This window comes from Dendrobates tinctorius, unplaced genomic scaffold (assembly GCF_039654945.1).
Source record: "Dendrobates tinctorius isolate UK_male_01 unplaced genomic scaffold, ASM3965494v1 ptg000154l, whole genome shotgun sequence".
NCBI classification, from domain to species: Eukaryota; Metazoa; Chordata; class Amphibia; order Anura; family Dendrobatidae; genus Dendrobates; species Dendrobates tinctorius.
This window is the reverse complement of record NW_027361821.1, coordinates 3,940,883-3,955,984: the sequence shown is the minus strand read 5'-3', so window position 1 is coordinate 3,955,984 and position 15,102 is coordinate 3,940,883. Positions and strand designations below refer to the sequence as shown.

General features: G+C 46.8%; 1 protein-coding gene across 1 annotated transcript in view; it reads left to right on the top strand.

Annotated features, from left to right (window-relative positions):
* Positions 1-2,385, top strand: part of LAS1L (LAS1 like ribosome biogenesis factor) — a 73,469-nt gene extending 71,084 nt beyond the window's left edge. Inside the window, exons 12-13 of the mRNA XM_073547579.1 lie at positions 50-188; positions 2,094-2,385. Of these exons, the coding sequence (XP_073403680.1) occupies positions 50-188; positions 2,094-2,178 (224 nt within the window). The 3' untranslated portion in view covers positions 2,179-2,385. The remainder of the gene's footprint in view (positions 1-49; positions 189-2,093) is intronic.
* Positions 2,386-15,102: the final 12,717 nt, after the last annotated feature.

Sequence of the window (15,102 nt, the reverse complement as noted above, 5' to 3'; positions counted from 1 at the left end):
GATCTTTTAGTGCTTGGTGTATGGACTGCATTTCTTTACTGTATTGCAGAATCTGTGAAGTGGGGCGAGTATCCACTAGGAGTGGTCCCTGGGCAATCTAAAGACCCTGGCTGCCTTTTAGTTGACAGTTACTCTATGATGACTGTTTTGGAACAGCGTGACTCTGAGTCTCAGGATATCCCAGTGAGGTGAGAGACTGTTTTATTATACCTTGTCAAAGGCATTGTTCCCCTTTTTTTTTTTTTTTTTTTTTTCCTGTTTTCCAGTACACTATATGGTAAAATGAATGGTGTCATTCAAAAGTGGAATTGGTCCCGCAATAAAAAACAATTCCTGATTGCCAGGACCCCCGCAATATGTTAGAACAAAGTGCTAGAGTAACGTGGATCCCTGCTAGGCCCATCCAGGCAATGAGGATCCGGAAACTTGGCCTCATTTATTTAAGATATGGTGTCTGATGCATCTTTGTATAGGCAGGGAGAGAAGAGGTGGACAGTATGGGGTGGGCTATGTAGTAGAAGGTCATATTTTGTGTAAAAGCCTCTTTCTTGTGTTGCACTCTTCGTACATGCTGGCAGCTGCCCTACAGGGAGGAGGGCAACTATTGTTTCTGAACACAACAGATGCATTAACAAGAGCGCGGGCTGCGCTATCTTGTTTCTCGGTAGGCAGAAGGCGAGGCAAAGTCTGCCCTGAAACTAGTCAACAAGGGCAAAGGAAAAAAAGTAGATTTTAATATCCTTCTTATGTTGCTGAGAAAGAAAAAAAATATATTGGGGTGGATTCACACACAGGATATTTTGTTTTTATTGATACACCACAAGTTAGGTCACCGTGATTCTGCTGTAACACTCATATATTGCACAGTGAATTGGATTCAATTCTGAGAAATGTAGAATACTTCTAAATCTCCTGAGGCTAAATCTGTGCTATAAAGGTACACATCACATGTGAGTCCACCCTAGTGTTCATGCCACTGTCTGTTCCATCAGAACTATTATCCAGATTACTGCCTGGATTGAAGAAAGGCTTGATTTTAGTCAAGGTGATATTCTTGTTTGATCCCTGAATCCCCAACATGATTTTCTCACACTCTACTCTTCTGTTGTCCATGGTGTATGAACTCCTATGCAGTTGCATTTTCATTCTCAGATTTTGCCCTGCTTTTTCGCTTCTACCCCATCAATCCCTTGGTGTAGCATGACCTGGGCAGCTCGGACTATCTCTGCCTTCTGTGGTGACAATGATCCTTCCCTCAATGTAATCTTCAATAAGCTAATGCTTCATTCTTCCCTGGCTGGGAAAGATATATATGATATTCATAGATAAGAACAGATTCTGTTGAAAAGTGTGTGGTACAGTCCATGCATTTGCATCATACAGTCAATTCTACTAACTGATATGGTGAGCCCTTAAGGGGAATCTGTCACCGGAAGTTGGAGGCCTATGTAAATGGCCTGTGTCCGGTCCAATGGGCGGTGTTTCTTCTTTCTCCACCCCATCCGTGGCCCCCGTCTGCGATCTTTGCCGGTATTAGAGACGTTCAACTCCATAGTTTACACACGTGCAGTATGCTTTGCCCAACTGCGGGCAAAGCTGAAAATCATTACTGCGCATGCGCTGGTACACTATGTCCCGGAACGCAGCAAAATACTTCCGGGACATAATGTACCGGCGCGTGCACAGTAATTATTTTCGGCTTTGCCCGCAGTTGGACGACAAAGCATACTGCACGTGCGTGAAGCAAGATTGCTTCGCGCACGCGCAAACTATGGAGTTGAACTTCTCTAATACCGGCAAAGATCGCAAACGGGGGCCATGGATGGGGTGGAGAAAGAAGAAGAAACACAAGCCATTTACATAGGCCTCCAACTTCCGGTGACAGATTCCCTTTAAGAGAATGCAGCCATGTAAATCCCAGGGGTCATCATGTGGTCACATAACCCAACTGGAGAGAGCGAATCCACGAATATTCAGATAGAGGACCTGAGTAAGGTAATACGAGCTGAATTATGCAGGAGATTAGTGACCTGATTGATTAATAAACCAAGTCCCTGCAGTGTTTTATTAACCATGTATTTGTATATCTGTAGTGCCTCTGTTGTCACCACTGCAGCGGATGTGTCCTGGAGTGAGAACGAACTGAATCACATTAAAGCCGGACTGCGGCTCTTCTAAAGACCTGTCCCCGGCAAAGAACCATTCCAACAAGTCTGTGATGTGATTGTGGAAATATATGAATATTATTCTTTGCAAAAGTTTACAACAGACACTTACTGTATCTTTATTTTTTCTTTTTTTTTGTAATGTTTGTATGCACTGTTCTGCCCTACTCCCATTCAAAGTTCCCCTCATGTTCTGAAATATACTGTGTTTTATTAATGAGCTTGTGTAGTGTATGTTTTTACAATCCCAATTCTGGATATAGGGTTATAGATGATTATTTTTATAATCCAATGTATCCAATAATTTGTATGCAAAAATTCCTGGAAACCGAATTATCGGTAGGGGTAATTCAATCTTACTAGGGTGTCCTTCATGACAGTACCAAATTACAAATTAACATGTCCAGGGCCATTACAGTTAAGGACTGAAGTCCCATACAAGAACTAGGCTAGCCATAACTGGTCTGTAAGATCAGCAGAGAATATAGATAATGGAATCCATTCTCCAAGCTCTTGAAACAGCCCATCAAGCACATTTCAAGTCTCCCTACTTGAGGAAATCTCAGGGGGTTGGGAGATACTAAAACACATTTGCAACAAATTTTTCTGACTTTTTGAAAAGTCCCAAATGATCAAGCAAAAACATCTGGAAACCTTAAACTCCCCCAGGTTTTTGGTTGATTTTTGCACCTTTTTATACATAAAGCTTATGAATATGAAGGAAGCAAAGAAAAGAAAAAAAAGAGGGCAAATCACTAAAAACTCGGCACAAATGCAATATAGAATTTTGGCCACATCTGCCTGGTTTCAGGTCCAGAACAGGAACTGCCATGATGAAAGACCTGAAGCATTGAGCCTTTTGGTAAATACCATTTTTATACCAGTCAGACATATGATGGGTAGTGATTTTATTAGAACCAAGGGTCATACAATGAGCCTCAGAAGAAAATATTGGATCCAAACGTTTAATGTGTATTAAAAATACTTACTGTCAGTGTGATAAACAATATTTAAACGCAGTGGCCAAAAATGTGAAATTTACAAGGATAAATTGCAGTAGACCAATATAAGCTAACATTATCACAGCATGGTTGGCCAACACGAGTGTATATTACAAAGGATGCACCAAAAATACACATCTGTCACAACTGCATCATAGTTGGACTGCAATCCATCGCATATGTCTGATGTATATCTAATGCGTAAAAAATCAATATAAATGCAGTAGATACATTATACCCTTATTGGTACTGTGTAATTTATCTATACTTACATTTTTGCAGCATTGGGTATATCGGCTCACCATTCTTAATGTTGCATGTGGCTTCAGAATGGGAGGTGACTGTGCGTGGAGAGATCACACTTGTTTCTGAGTGAGTAAATGCGACGTGCAGGCAGTCCCCCAACTTAAGAACATCCGACTTGCATACCACCCCTACTTACAAATGTCTGATGTTAAAAAGAAAAAAAAATAATTTATTCGGACTCCCATGACAGCACGAGAGAGGGAGAGGGGATCCGCCCTTCAGGAACAGGAAACCTACAGACAAAAAGGGCGGCACCTCTCCCACGCATCAGTTGGTATCCTGTTCCTGAGGGGACGGGATCCTACATATGGAAGTCTGAATGGATCCCAGGCCGACACAGGTAGCTGGGGGGGGGGGGGTCTCCTACCTCAGCCAGGTGCGGAGCTCCTGGAGACACCACGTTGGCCCTTGCTGGGCTGCACGGCAGTGGCGTTCGCAGCAGGGAGCGGTGTCCGGAGGATATCCGCCTCCGTTGGGAAAAAGCCACCGCCGGGGAGTATGGCCCCTGGGGTCAGTGTTGCCGGCGCAACTGGGTGGTGTCCGGGAGCGCTGCAGGAGAATGCCCGGGCGTCCCGTGTGGCTTCCTGTTACACAGGAAGTGTGTGCGGGGCCGCAGTGACGTGGGGGGCGCTTCCGGGTCAGCGGTGCCAGTGCGCAGGCGTGAAGAATCCAAGATGGCGGCAACCATCGGAACAAGCGCTCAGTAAGCGCCGACTCACCGGTAGCTGTGCCAGCTGAGGGGAGGGGGGAGACCAATCGGGGGGGCGGCATGTCTGCTGACTGGAGAAGGGGTATTTAAGCAGGGCCAAAGGGGGGTTCCATGCTTCTGGCCACATTATTGCACGCAATGATGAAGAGCAGCAGCGACAATCATCACTGCCGCCCCTAGAGGACCTTCGGCAGGTCAAGCAAAAGAAAAAAGATTCACGGGACAGTAAGGAGCGTGCCAAACGGAGTGACCAATCCAGTCATAAAAGCTCCTCCAGACGGGAGAATCGACTGAGAAAGATCCCCCTCATACTCCGGTACTTATTTGCTGCACTGGTAAGTGATCTACGTGAATGTTCACTCAGTGACGAGGCTTCCCTCTATGTTTTTATTCTCAGGGGAAGAAGTCCACGAGTAAGGCAAAACACAGGGAATGCGCTCTGTGCATGCCCGCTACCGGACTCATGCCCAAAAAAGTTGTGTCCCCCCTGTATCCAGCAGACAGTGGCGGAGGAATCGCTGCAAGCCTAAAAGACATAGGGCAGAAATGAGGGAAACCCTAAAATCCCTGTCCCAAGCGGGGAGCTCAAGGGTTAAGGACCCTTTGGAGTCAGATTTCTCGGTGGAATGGAGGAGAAATAAGGACTCCTCTGGTTCATCACCCTCGTCCTCCTCGGAGGAAGAGGATTCCGGTCGGTTCTGTCTGCCGTTAGACCAGGTGGACAAGCTGGTAAAGGCGGTGAGAGGAACAATGGAGGTGAAGGAGCCTAAACCACAATTATCCATGCAGGATGTCATGTTCGGGGGGCTGGATCAGAAAAAGCGAAGGGTCTTCCCTTTCAACGAAAAGATTCAGGAACTAATTCGTAGAGAATGGAAGAAACCAGATAAGAGGTTCGCTTCCACCAGCCCTCAAACGTAGATACCCCTTTGATGATCCGGCAGTTCACACTTGGAACAAAACCCTTAACTTGGATGCGGCAATCGCCAAGGCATCAAAAAGATCCTCACTACCCTTCGAGGACATGGGGACACTTAAAGACCCCCTGGACAGGAAGGCAGATACCTTCCTTAAAGGAACCTGGGAGATGCAAGCCGGTTCCCTAAGACCAGCAGTAGCCTCAACATGTACGGCCAGGTCCATGATGGTCTGGTTAGACCAATTGGGGTCTCAATTAAAACAGGGAATGCCTAGACAGACAATTTTAGGTGCCCTACCAGTAATCCAGGGGGTCGCAGCCTTCCTAGCGGATGCCTCAGCTGCTGCGGTTAAAATGGCCGCTAGAGCAGCAGGACTTTCCAAGGCGGCTCGTTGAGCCCTGTGGCTAAAGTGCTGGCCCGGGAGACATCCAATCCAGGTCAAAACTCTGCACTATCCCGTGCGAAGGAGAATATTTGTTTGGAACAGTCCTGGATGAGTTGCTTGATAAAGCCGGGGACGACAAGAAGTAGTTCCCTAATCTGTGGTCCGCATCCTACAGACGTTCATTCAATAGAAGGAAATTCGGTCAGGGAAGAAGGCGCAACCCATCACTTAATAGAGATCGTTCCAGAAGGGAGGATAGAAGGAGGAGAGGTACGGGCTTTATGTTCAGGCGTTCTTCAAGAGAGCGAAAGAAACCTGGCCAATGACTAGCGATTCCCGTGGGGGTAGACTGTCAGCCTTCCTCCCAGCATGGCAACAGATCACCAATAGTGACTGGGTGCAGAACGTAATATCCACCGGGCTCAAGCTGGAGTTTAGTTATCTTCCTCGGGATACCTTTAAACTAACTCCCTTACGATCTTCGCCACTTCAACAAACTGCTTTAGAAGCAAAAGTCTTGAGTCTATGCCTTAAAGTGTGAAAAATTAGGATGATTGACCTCATGGAGATCAACATCCAACACTGCGGCGACACCATCACGTGTTTCTCAGCGCAGTGATTCTAGAGCACTGCCCCCATCCCTTATGGGAAATATGCAAAACATGCAAAACAAAAAAGACCTGGCTAGTCATTGCTTGCGTTGAGAAACATGTGATGGTGTCTCCGCGGCTTTTGTTTTGTATGCCTAAAAAAGGTCCTGGTGGAGGTTCTGGAATCTGAGAGAGGTAGAGGCTTCTACTCTCAACTGTTCCTGATTCAAAAGCCAGATAAATCATTTAGGACCATTATTAATTTACGTTCCCTTAATGAATTCTTGGTTAACTGAACCTTTAAGATGGAGTCTATCAGTTCAGCAATAAAGATGTTGTTTAAAGGGTGTTTTTTGGTAGTCGTGAATTTGAAAGACTCGTACTATCATGTGCCTATCCACGCAGATTTCCAGCAGTTCCTGAGAGTGGCGGTTTCAGTGGATGGTTTAATCCGTCATGTTCAGTTTAGAGCTCTCCCTTTTGGTCTCTCAGCAGCCCCCCGGGTATATACGAAGATAGTGGCCGAAGTCATGGCTCATCTACGGGAGGCTGATATCCTGATTGTCCTGTACTTAGACGATTTCTTGAATTCGGTGGACCATTGTCTATCTCAGATAGAAAGGACTAAGTCCAGCCTAGAGCACCTCGGGTGGATAATAAATTACGAGAAATCCCGATTTCAGCCCCTAAGAGTCCAAACGTTTCTAGGCTTACTGTTAAATTCAGAAACCCAGCAGTGTCTTCTGCCATCAGATAAGTTAGAACACATACAACAGCAGGTACTTCGGGCGATTGATAAACCCTCCATGACCCTCAGGCAAGCCATGTCTCTGTTAGGCTCTCTGACCTCATGTATGCCAGCAGTTAGGTGGGCACAGTTTCACACTAGATCCCTTCAGAAGGACGTCCTGGTTAGCCACAGAGCCTTAGAGGGGTCTCTACAAGGTCAGATATCATTGAGCCCCTTGACCCTTACATCTCTTAGATGGTGGCTTGACAAGAACAACTTATCCTCAGGGGTGCCCTGGGTGACGCAGATAACCCGCACAATAACCACAGATGCTAGCCCCTCGGGTTGGGGGGCCCATATGGGGTACATAGTGGTCCAGGGACAATGGGACTCCAAAACTGAGACCTCATCTAGCCAGAGGGAGCTGTTGGCGATTGAGTTGGCAGTTAAAAAACTCATTATGTACCTAGAGGGTCATCATGTGAGCATCCTCTCGGACAACCAGGTAGCAGTAGCCTATATCAACCACCGAGGTGGAACACGCTACGAGGCCCTGATTTGGATAACAGAACGTCTGTTTCAAATAGCCGAGAGAAATTTTCAATCTTTAACTGCGCTCCATATCAGAGGGAAAGACAACACGAAGGCAGACTTTCTGAGCCGCAGGGCGATAAGGCGAGGAAAATAGGCTTTAAACACGGACATTTACAACCAGACTGTCCGCAGATGGGGTCAGCCGGAGGTAGACCTCTGCCAGAAAACAGGAAAGTAAAAAAGTTCTGCTCTCTGAACCCCAGGGAATATCCACTTGCAGTGGACGCTTTCCTAATCAAATGGGATTTCTCCCTGGCAAATGCCTTTCCACCGTTAGCCCTCTTACCTCTGGTGGTGAGGAAGATCAGGGAAGATCGAGCAAGGGTCATATTAATTGACCCATTCTGGCCCAGGAGGACCTGGTTCGCATGGTTGAGGACCATGTCAGTATGCTATCCCTGGGTATTGTCGAACCTTCCGAATCTTCTATACCAGGGGCCAGTCAACTATCCGCAAGTATCGGGACTCCATTTGACAGCATGGAGTTTGAGAGGGCACTGTAGAGGGATAGAGGTTTCTCCCAAAATTTAATTAATACCCTTCTGAAGAGCAGGAAGCAGATTACTACAGATATCTATGCTAGAACTTGGAGGCGATTCCTGTCCACCTCTGAGTTTACTCTCAGGGATGGAATACCCATGAAACAGATTCTAGAATTCCTTCAGAAGGGTATCGAGTTGGGTCTTTCCACAAGTACTTTAAAAGTGCAGGTTTCAGCCTTGGGGGCCCTATTTACCTGTGATATTGCCAGCAACTACTGGGTGACTAGATTCATCAAAGCTGCTAGTAGATCCAGACCCATACACGGGGATAAATGTATACCATGGGACTTAAATTTAGTCCTTACAGCTATGACAGAGAAACCATTCGAACCTCTGGATTCGGCCTCGTTAAAGATTATATCCCTTAAGACATCTCTTTTTTGGTAGCAATAACATCTGCACGTTGGATAAGTGATATACTGGCACTTTCCAGGTTGCCCCCTTATACAGAGTTTTTACATGATAGAGTAATCCTAAAACCGGACCCAGCATACTTGCCCAAGGTAGCATCACACTTTCACAGGACATAAGATAGTTCTCCCTTCCATCCTCCCTAATCCTACCAACCCTAAAGAGCAGAAGCTTCATGCGTTAGATGTTAAAAGATGCCTACTAGAATATATAGCAGCCACTGATCCTTGGAGGAAAGAGAACACATTATTTTTATCCTTCCAAGGTCCTAAGAAGGGGTTTAGGGTATCAAAACGCACGTTAGCAAAGTGGATTAGGGAGGCTCTCTCTCTGGGTTACACAACAGGTGGCGGTCCGGCACCACAGAACCCGAGGGCGCATTCCACTCGTGCCATGGCGTCATCTTGGGCAGAGAGATCTGGAGTGTCAATTGACCAGATATGTAAGGCGGCCACCTGGTCATCTCCTTCCGCCTTTTTTAGCCACTATCGGTTAGCTATGGGTGCCTCCTCGGATCTCACCTTTGGGCTAAGGGTGCTGCAGGCTGTAGTCCCTCCCTAAGTTAGTTTATATATCAGTAATTCTCTCGTGGTGCTGTCATGGGAGTCCGAATAAAGTATTAAGTTACGTACCAGTAACAGTATTTTTTGGAAGCCCATGACAGCACCCTTAGTTCCCTCCCTTGTTCACGTATGGGGGTGCACTCCTTCCTCTCAGAAGATTGTTTCACGGATTTGCCTTTATTTGGAGTAAAGATTATATATAAATTGTAAATGGGATGTAATAGATTGTATATATGCTGTGCCACTAACCATGGTAGCCTCTCAAGCTCTGTAATCCAACTGATGCGTGGGGGAGGTGCCGCCCTTTTAGTCTGTAAGTTTCCTGTTCCTGAAGGACGGATCCCCTCTCGTGGTGCTGTCATGGGCTTCCGAAAAATACCGTTACCGGTACGTAACTTTTTTTTTTCGATCAAATGGATTTTTATTAATCATTCAAAATACAGAATATACAGTAAATCTTCCACAAACAATAGATTTACAAATTGAACATCCCTGTTCCCCCCCCCCCCTCCCACACCCCCCATGTAGACAGCTTATATAACTCTTTTCTCCGTAAGATTTCTCTTACACCGTAATTTACCATTAGTCATCCTTTTTACCCATATTGTCAATCAAACCATACAAAACAGAAATGTTCCTATGTCCGGGTATTAATGGTCTATCCACAACCCCAGCATTGTAAAATATAGCACATTCCCATCAGTTAACTGTACCGTATTGTAGCCAGGGATTCCACAACCTCTCATAGGTTTTAGAATTGCCTCTTTTAGCATATATCCTTTCCTCCAGCCGGATGATACAAGACACCTGTTTCACAAACTCTCTCCCAGAAGGTGGTTCTTTCCTGATCCAGTTCCTCGCAATCAGCTTCCTTGCTACATATAGTAGTCTGGCTATAGCAAGCTTTGCACTATTAACTATGTCAATTTCCTCCACATATCCCAGTATGCAGACCAGTGGGTTTTTGGGTATAACACTTCCGTAAGCCCCTTCTATTCTGTTAATGACATTAAACCAGAAAGCAGATAGCCTGGGACAAGTCCACATCATATGAAGGACTCCGGCATCAGACCCCCCACATCTTGGACAGTCAGAGTTGTCCCTCAGCCCCATTTTAAACATCAGAAGGGGGGTACGGTACACACGATGGATCACATAAAGATGGGACAACCTAGCTGGTTCACTCATAGTGAGTTTGGGGACATATTCTAGGACAGTGGTCCCCAACCTTTTTTGCACCAGGGACCGGTTTCAAGCAAGACCATTCTTCCATGGCCCGGCAGGGCGGGGATGGAGGTGTGGCAGGGGCGGGGCTATGGACGCGGTTGTAGTGTAGCAGTGCATACTTATAATTAAATAACATTTATAATGTGACTCAACTCACCATAGGTTTTGAATGAGTGCTCCATCACCCCATTCTTGCCTGCTCCATCACCCCATCACTCCCTTCTCCCCATCACTGCCATCTCTCCATCATTGCCTTCACCCCATCACTCCCTTCTCCCCATCACTGCCATCTCTCCATCATTGCCTTCACCCCATCACTGCCATCTTTCCATCATTGCCTTCACCCCATCACTCCCTTCTCCCCATCATTGCCTTTACCCCATCACTCCCTTCTCCCCATCATTGCCTTCACCCCATCACTGACGTCTCTCCATCACCCCCATCATGGCCTTCTCCCATTACCCCCTCATGGCCTTCTCCCATCACCCCCATCATGGCCTTCTCCCATTACACCCTCATGGCCTTCTCCCATCACCCCAGGCATCATGGCCTTCTCCCATCACCCCCTCATGGCCTCCCCATCATGGTCTTCTCCTCATGTCCCATCTCCTCCAGGGCCAGGCTCCACCTACACACACACACACACATTATATATACACAAACCACCTCTCTCCTCTCACCTGTCCGCAGCATCGCCCGCGCTTCCTCGCTCTGACACAGCAGCGGCGTGCTCCTCTCTGTGTCAGTCAGAGACAGGAAGCGCGGGCGGCGGGCAGGAAGCTGGACGGGTCCTTGCAGCTCCGCGCTCCTGCTATTCCCTCTTGCAGGCAGCGAAGCTGCTTGATCGCTCCCTGCCCGCCGCTACACGCAGTTTAAGAATTGCTGCGCGCCGCCCCAGCCCCCGCTACGTCACTGACCGCCCCTGGCTCCCCTTGTGTCCGCGGACCGGCAAGGGCACTGCAGCGGCTCGGTGCTGGGCCGCGGACCGGCGGTTGGGGACCCCTGTTCTAGGACACTGTCCCAATCTCTCCCTCCCATTTGGATTTTGCTTTAAGAGGGAACCCCATTAAATGTGTATGCAATATATCTTTGTAGGTGTTAGAAATTACTCCTTTTGTAAGTCCAGCACCACTACATATATAGTCCAACACTATGTCAGATTGCATCTGCAGGTTTCTGGAAAGTTTTTGAGCCGTAATGGCATGCTGTACCTGACAGTAGTGGTACCATTCAGAATCCGGCAACTGAAACTCACTCTGTAATTGCACAAACGGTCTCAGCTCCCCGTTATCCATAATTTGAGACATTAATGTCAGCCCCCTATGTTTCCAGCCTTCCAAGTTTCCGAATCTCTAGGAGGTTACTATTATCCCATATAACTGTGAATCTAGTCAACCTGGTCACCCCTCTCACCCTCTTTAGTCTGTTCCACAGGACTTGTAAGAGTCGCAGAGTGGGACACCCGTCTCCCATTACACCCATCTTCCCGACCAAGAATCAACGGTCTTCTATTTAGTACGTATTCCAGCACTCCTCTTCTGACGCCTGCCTTCTCTTGATTAAACCACCCTCTGAGATGTTTACTTTGGGCAGCTAAAAAATACAGTTCCGGATTTGGTAGTGCCAGTCCCCCCTCATCCTTTGGTCTTTGCAAGGTTTCAAGCCTTATTCTAGGTTGTTTCTTACCCCATACCAAGGCCCTAAACAGTGAATTCACCACTCCGAACCTTTTCTGTGGTATCCAGATTGGGGAGTTGTGTAATATATATAAAAGCTTGGGCATTAAAACCATTTTAAGTAGATTAATCCTTCCCACCACCGACAAGTGTAATTTGTTCCAAGTATCCACCTTAGTTCTTAGAATTGCCAGTAGAGGTACAAGATTAGTATTAAGGTACTCAGTCACCGGTAGGGAAACCTGTATCCCCAAATATTTAAACATTTCCACACATTGTAGTTTGTTGGCCCCTATGTCTTCCTGAGTCCATACCACCTCCTTGTCCACTGTAAATAGGCTTGATTTAGACCAATTTATGGTCAGTCCTGAGATCTCACCGAACCCCTCAATGGTCTGCACAACATGATCCAATGAAGCCGAGGGGTCCCCTAGGAATAACAAAAGGTCATCCGCATACAGGGCCACCTTTTCCTCCAAATCGCCATATTGAAACCCCTTTATTGCCTTGTTGCGTCTAATAGCAGCCGCCAATGGCTCTATCGCAATAGTGAACAGGAGCGGCCACTGTGGACAGCCTTGCCTCGTTCCTCTATGCAGCTGTATTCCCACGGACATTACCCCATTAATCTTAACTCTAGCTGTGGGTTGAGTATACAATAGCTGAATCCATGCTGTAAATTGAGGACCAAAGCCCATACTATGCAGCACTCTCCACAGGTATGACCATTCTACAGAGTCAAAGGCTTTATGGGCATCAAGTGAGGCTATCACCCTCCCACCTGGGTTATCGACTGGCAACTGCAGATTGAGATATAATCTCTGTATATTGGCTGCTGTTGATCTGTTGGGCATACACCCCGATTGATCCATATGGATCAATGTATCAACAACACCAGTTAGGTTAGTTTCACATTAGCGTTTACGGCCGCCGCTAAGCCCTGCCGCGCCTCCGCCTACGGACGCATGGCGCTGCATGCGTCCTGCGTCCCCTATCTTTAGCACTGGGGACACAGGCCGTGCGCAGTATGCGTTTGGCGGCGCATGCGTCCTTTTGATGTGCCGAGCGCACCAAATTGCAACCTGTTGCGTTTGGCGCTGGTCGGCGCAGCGTCAAAAGGATGCATGCGCCGCAAAACGCATACTGTGCACGGCCTGCATCTCCAGTGCTAAAGATAGGGGACACAGGATGCATGCAGCGTCATGCATCTGTAGGCGGAGGCGCAGCTGGGGGCGGGGCTTAGCGGCGGCCGTGCAAAGCCCGACGCTGCGGCCGTAAACACTAATGTGAAACTAGCCTTAGTCGGTTCGCCAGCACTTTAGCCAGTATTTTCACATCAGCTGTCAGCAAGGATATTGGCCTGTATGAATCTGGAATTCCTGGATTTTTACCGTCCTTAGGAATCACCACTATCACTGCCTCCCGCATAGACGCAGGCAAAATCCCTTCTTTCATAGCCTCCTCAAACACTATTAATAGCTTGGGTAGCAGAATTTCTTCTAGGTGTTTGTATATTTCCGCAGGAAGACCGTCTGCTCCCGGGGCCCTCTCATTAGTCATGCCATGCAGAGCCATCTCCAACTCCTCTACTGTGATAGGAGACTCCAACTTATCCCTATCTTCCATAGATAGTGTCGGAAGCAGTCCCGCTCCTAGAAATGCCTCCGCCCCCCCCCTTCCACTCCCATTCTACTCGAATATAGGTTCTGGTACCTGCGAAGACCTCCAGAATTTCGGGCGTCTCAATAACCCTTGTCCCCTTTGCAGTATCCATACTATGTATAAATGAGCTGCCTCTCTGGGCTGCAGCTATAATCGACAATATATGACCAACTTTTTCCCCTTCTTCGTAGAATCTAATCTTCTGAAAAGCCTGCTTCTTAGTTGCTTTATCTAGTAGTAACCTATTGACCCTTTCATGTGCCTGCCTAAGTGTCAGTTGAGTGTCGGGTGTAGCGTGCTGTGCCATTTCTATTTCCGCCCTAGTTAGGGCTTCCAGACTATCCACCTCATCTCGCTTAGTTTGTGTCTTTCTCCTACATATATCCCTGTATAGAATTCCCCGGAGATATGCCTTCTTGGCGTCCCATACCACCAGAGGATGAGCACTATCATCATTATGGACAAAGAATTCCCCAATCTCCCACATGATGCCCTGCATATTTATATGTTGTATCCAGGCCGGATGTAACTTCCACTCTCCCCTCTCAAACGCTCCCGTTTAATGGACACAAGGATGGGACTGTGGTCCGAGATCACGCTCGGTAAGTATTGCACATACCCCACCAGTGCATTCATCAACTCATTAGCTAATGCCATGTCGATGCGAGATAGGGTATTATAAGAAGCTGAATAGCAGGAGAAGCACTGTTTCCCGTCATTTCTTACCCTCCAAATGTCCATCAAACCCATTTCCCGAACTAAATTGCCAAATGGGGTTATAGTGTCACTCAATACTCCCAACGGCCTCCTATTCCTGTCCCAATAAGAGTCTATTACATTATTATAGTCACCCACTATCAAAAGAGGCAATACTCCCCCTCTTCCTGAGAATTCCCAAGTCTCCCTCAGCTTAGTACTCGAGTAGGGGGGTGGAATATAAATAGCGGCAATGCACATAAGGTGGCCAAATAATTTACATTTAATGACTACCCACTGCCCATCCGGGTCAATATGCACCGCTATTTCCTCATATTGTATTGAAGTATGAATTAGCACAGATACCCCCCTTGCGTAGCTAGAAAAAGTAGAGTGATAGGCCCTCTGTATCCATCGCCTATTCAAGAGTCTCGTTGTGTCCGGTAAAAGATGTCTCCAGGAGGCATACAACCGATGGGCCTTGGTCTTGTATATATTTGAATATAGCTGCCCTCTTAGTTTTGTCAGATAAACCCCTAACATTCCAACTTAGTACCTTAATTTCCCCCCCCCCCTCCATAGTGTTGATAACTGGAATTATTAATCGGTGTAGTTTTCCCCCTTGCTGTCTGAACCCATCCCTCCTCCCTCACCTCAGCAGTGCCACAGGCTGATCGCCTCCATGCCACATTGATGCAGTAATTGATGCATAAGTCCCCACAAAGTATTGAGTGCATTTACTGAACATACATTTCAGTAGGCCAACATTTCGTATTTTAAAATAAATTTTTCAAGCCGGTGTTATAAAGTATTCTAATTTACTGAGATGACTTTTGTGTTTTTATTGACTGTAAGCCATAATCATCAACACTAACAGAAATAAAAACTTGAAATAGATCACTTTGTAATATACAAGTTTCACTTT